Below are 2,500 nucleotides of genomic sequence, written 5' to 3'. Positions count from 1 at the left end.
AAAGCAGATGAGTCCAATCTCATCAAGTATAATCATCATCTCATCTCATCTCTCTTAGATCACTGCTACATAGCTTCACACACAATAGATCACTTAAACAGCCTTGACTCACAGTGCAGTACAATACCTCAGCTTCAAATCACAACATTCTCTCTCAAGAATCAAGTATTGTATAGAATGAAGTATTGACAACTGGTGAATGAAAGTGATGACTTTCTGCATAGATGCCTTGATCACTCCTCAACATCCCTCCATGCATATGTCACAAACATACAGACTGTATAAGGAATTCCCCACAACAACCTAGCATAAAGAAAATAGAGCAGTAGATCCCCTTATAACAAGTATTGCACAGAACACCGCATCTCCCATATATCCTCGAAGCTATAGAATGGTCCACAGCATATAACCTAATAGGAGTCATATGAATGACTTGTGAGAGTCCCAGAGGACTGGCAGTGGAGTGGAGAATGTCAGCCATGCAAAGAGTCAGGCAACAACAACAGTACAATAGCTCTGTTCTTACCTGGGAGCATCGAAGCTGTCGTAGGATCCTACGGTGTAATGGCGGAACAGCCTTTTGGCTTTCTCACTGCGGCTCTCTGAAACACACGACCACAGTGACATCAGCATGGCTGGCAGATTGGAGAGGGTTCCCCCTCAGTCAGACAGACGGCTGTACCAAAGCCTAAACCTCTGGAGGTATCAGTCAACAGCTCCACAGTCTGTTACCTCTGGATATCACAACAGCCTTTGGCCTAAGCTGTTTGAGCATCTAGCCAAGAGGCTGAACGACTGTATCATTCCAGACTGTTTCATGCTAACTGCTAAACGTGGTGTTTGTTTACGCCTGTGTGTCTGTAGCAGAGTTGGCTGAGTGATGTGTGTTTTCACTGGCCAATGAGGTGAGAGAGAGAGGAGGACAGGCACGCTGTGTGTGTCTGCAGGTGTGTGGGGCCTCACCTGAGCGGTGATCCTGGCTACGAACGGCCACTTCCTCCACGCAGTCCGAGGGGAACCAGCCTGTCCGTCCCTTCACCGTCCCCTCCCAGAACCCGCCCTCACCCACGCTCAGGACTGGAGGCGGGGCAGAAGAGAGTGTTGCGCCTCAGAACCACGACAGCACAGATAGAGTAGACACATACACTGACACAGTACAGTACATACACAGACACACAGACACAGACACACACACACACACACACACACACACACACACACACACACACACACACACACACACACACACACACACACACACACACACACAACACGCACAGAGGAATGTTTACACACACAAACATGCAAACCCTCTACATACTCACCAAGACATACATACCTGGAGACACCTTAGACTCACTCACAAACACACACATATTCATACCTGCAGACATTGAATACAAACACATACAAGGACCTTACATTCACATTAAGACATGTACATTTGAAGACACAGAGGCCTAACCTGGACGCCAGACTGACACCCAGGCTAACAGACACTTAGAATTTACATAAAAACGTATACACACGCAGACACGCACACACGCACGCACACACACACACACACACACACACACACACACACACACACACACACACACACACACACACACACAGTCTCTGAGTCTGAGACACACTAAACACACACACCTTTGACTTTGTCTCCCTTGTTGAAGCTGATCTCTCTTTCTCCCTGTGCGGAGTGAGAGCGTGTGGCCACAAACACACGTCCCGGCACGGCGCTGTAGAGACGCCTCCGCTGGCCTCCCGCCGTCGCCGCCGTCACCGTGGTCCCTGTGCTGCTGAGAGACCCAACCCTGGCCAGAGGAGGGCAGCAGTGAGCACAAACACCCTCTCCTCCAACAGAGTATGACCCAGTTCTATTTCAGTCTCTAGTCCCTTAAAATGGGGACCTAAAGTATGAGAGGCAAACACAGTGACATGTGCAGTGAACACTGACAGCATGGTAAACACTGACAGAGTGTTGTTATCATGGAGCTACTGTTTGTACTGTTCCATACGAACGGGCCCTCAGACCCTCCGTCTCTCTCACCCCTGTCTGCGACTCTGCCGACTCCTGTCCTCCTTCTCCCCCACCCTCCCTCTGGACGGGGACCGGGTACGCGCCCCACGAGGACTACTGGAGCTACGCAGGGTACCTGAATGCTTATAGCCCTGAGAGAGACAGGGGACGGGGGGTCAAAGAGAAAGAAACAGTGGTTCAATGGTCTATCCTATATAGTTGACTGAGCTCACAGACTGTGTGGGTCTGGGTGCTGCTACTCCACCTGCACAGAGACGATGTTAGATGCCGGTGCGTTGGGACCGGCCATCCAGTCAGGCAGGTTCATGCTGTTATCACTGTTGGCACGCAGAAAGGGGTGAGGGTGGGGCAGGGCCAGGGTCCGAGCACTCTCCTTCCTCTGAGGAGCATATTTAGGGCTCTCCAGGAAGGGCACTTGGGAGAGTAGAAGAAGAAGAAGGCAGTAGAGTCACTGTA

General features: G+C 50.6%; 1 protein-coding gene across 1 annotated transcript in view; it reads right to left on the bottom strand.

Annotated features, from left to right (window-relative positions):
* shank1 (SH3 and multiple ankyrin repeat domains 1) overlaps positions 1–2,500 on the bottom strand; it is a gene marked incomplete at both ends in the record, with an annotated part of 33,467 nt that overhangs the window by 20,751 nt on the left and 10,216 nt on the right. The window contains 5 exons of the mRNA XM_083677665.1: positions 527–602; positions 964–1,077; positions 1,651–1,817; positions 2,054–2,175; positions 2,289–2,458. Of these exons, the coding sequence (XP_083533791.1) occupies positions 527–602; positions 964–1,077; positions 1,651–1,817; positions 2,054–2,175; positions 2,289–2,458 (649 nt within the window). The remainder of the gene's footprint in view (positions 1–526; positions 603–963; positions 1,078–1,650; positions 1,818–2,053; positions 2,176–2,288; positions 2,459–2,500) is intronic.

Source organism: Argentina silus, assembly GCF_951799395.1.
Source record: "Argentina silus genome assembly, chromosome: 9".
NCBI classification, from domain to species: Eukaryota; Metazoa; Chordata; class Actinopteri; order Argentiniformes; family Argentinidae; genus Argentina; species Argentina silus.
This window is presented reverse-complemented; position numbering and strand designations above follow the sequence as displayed.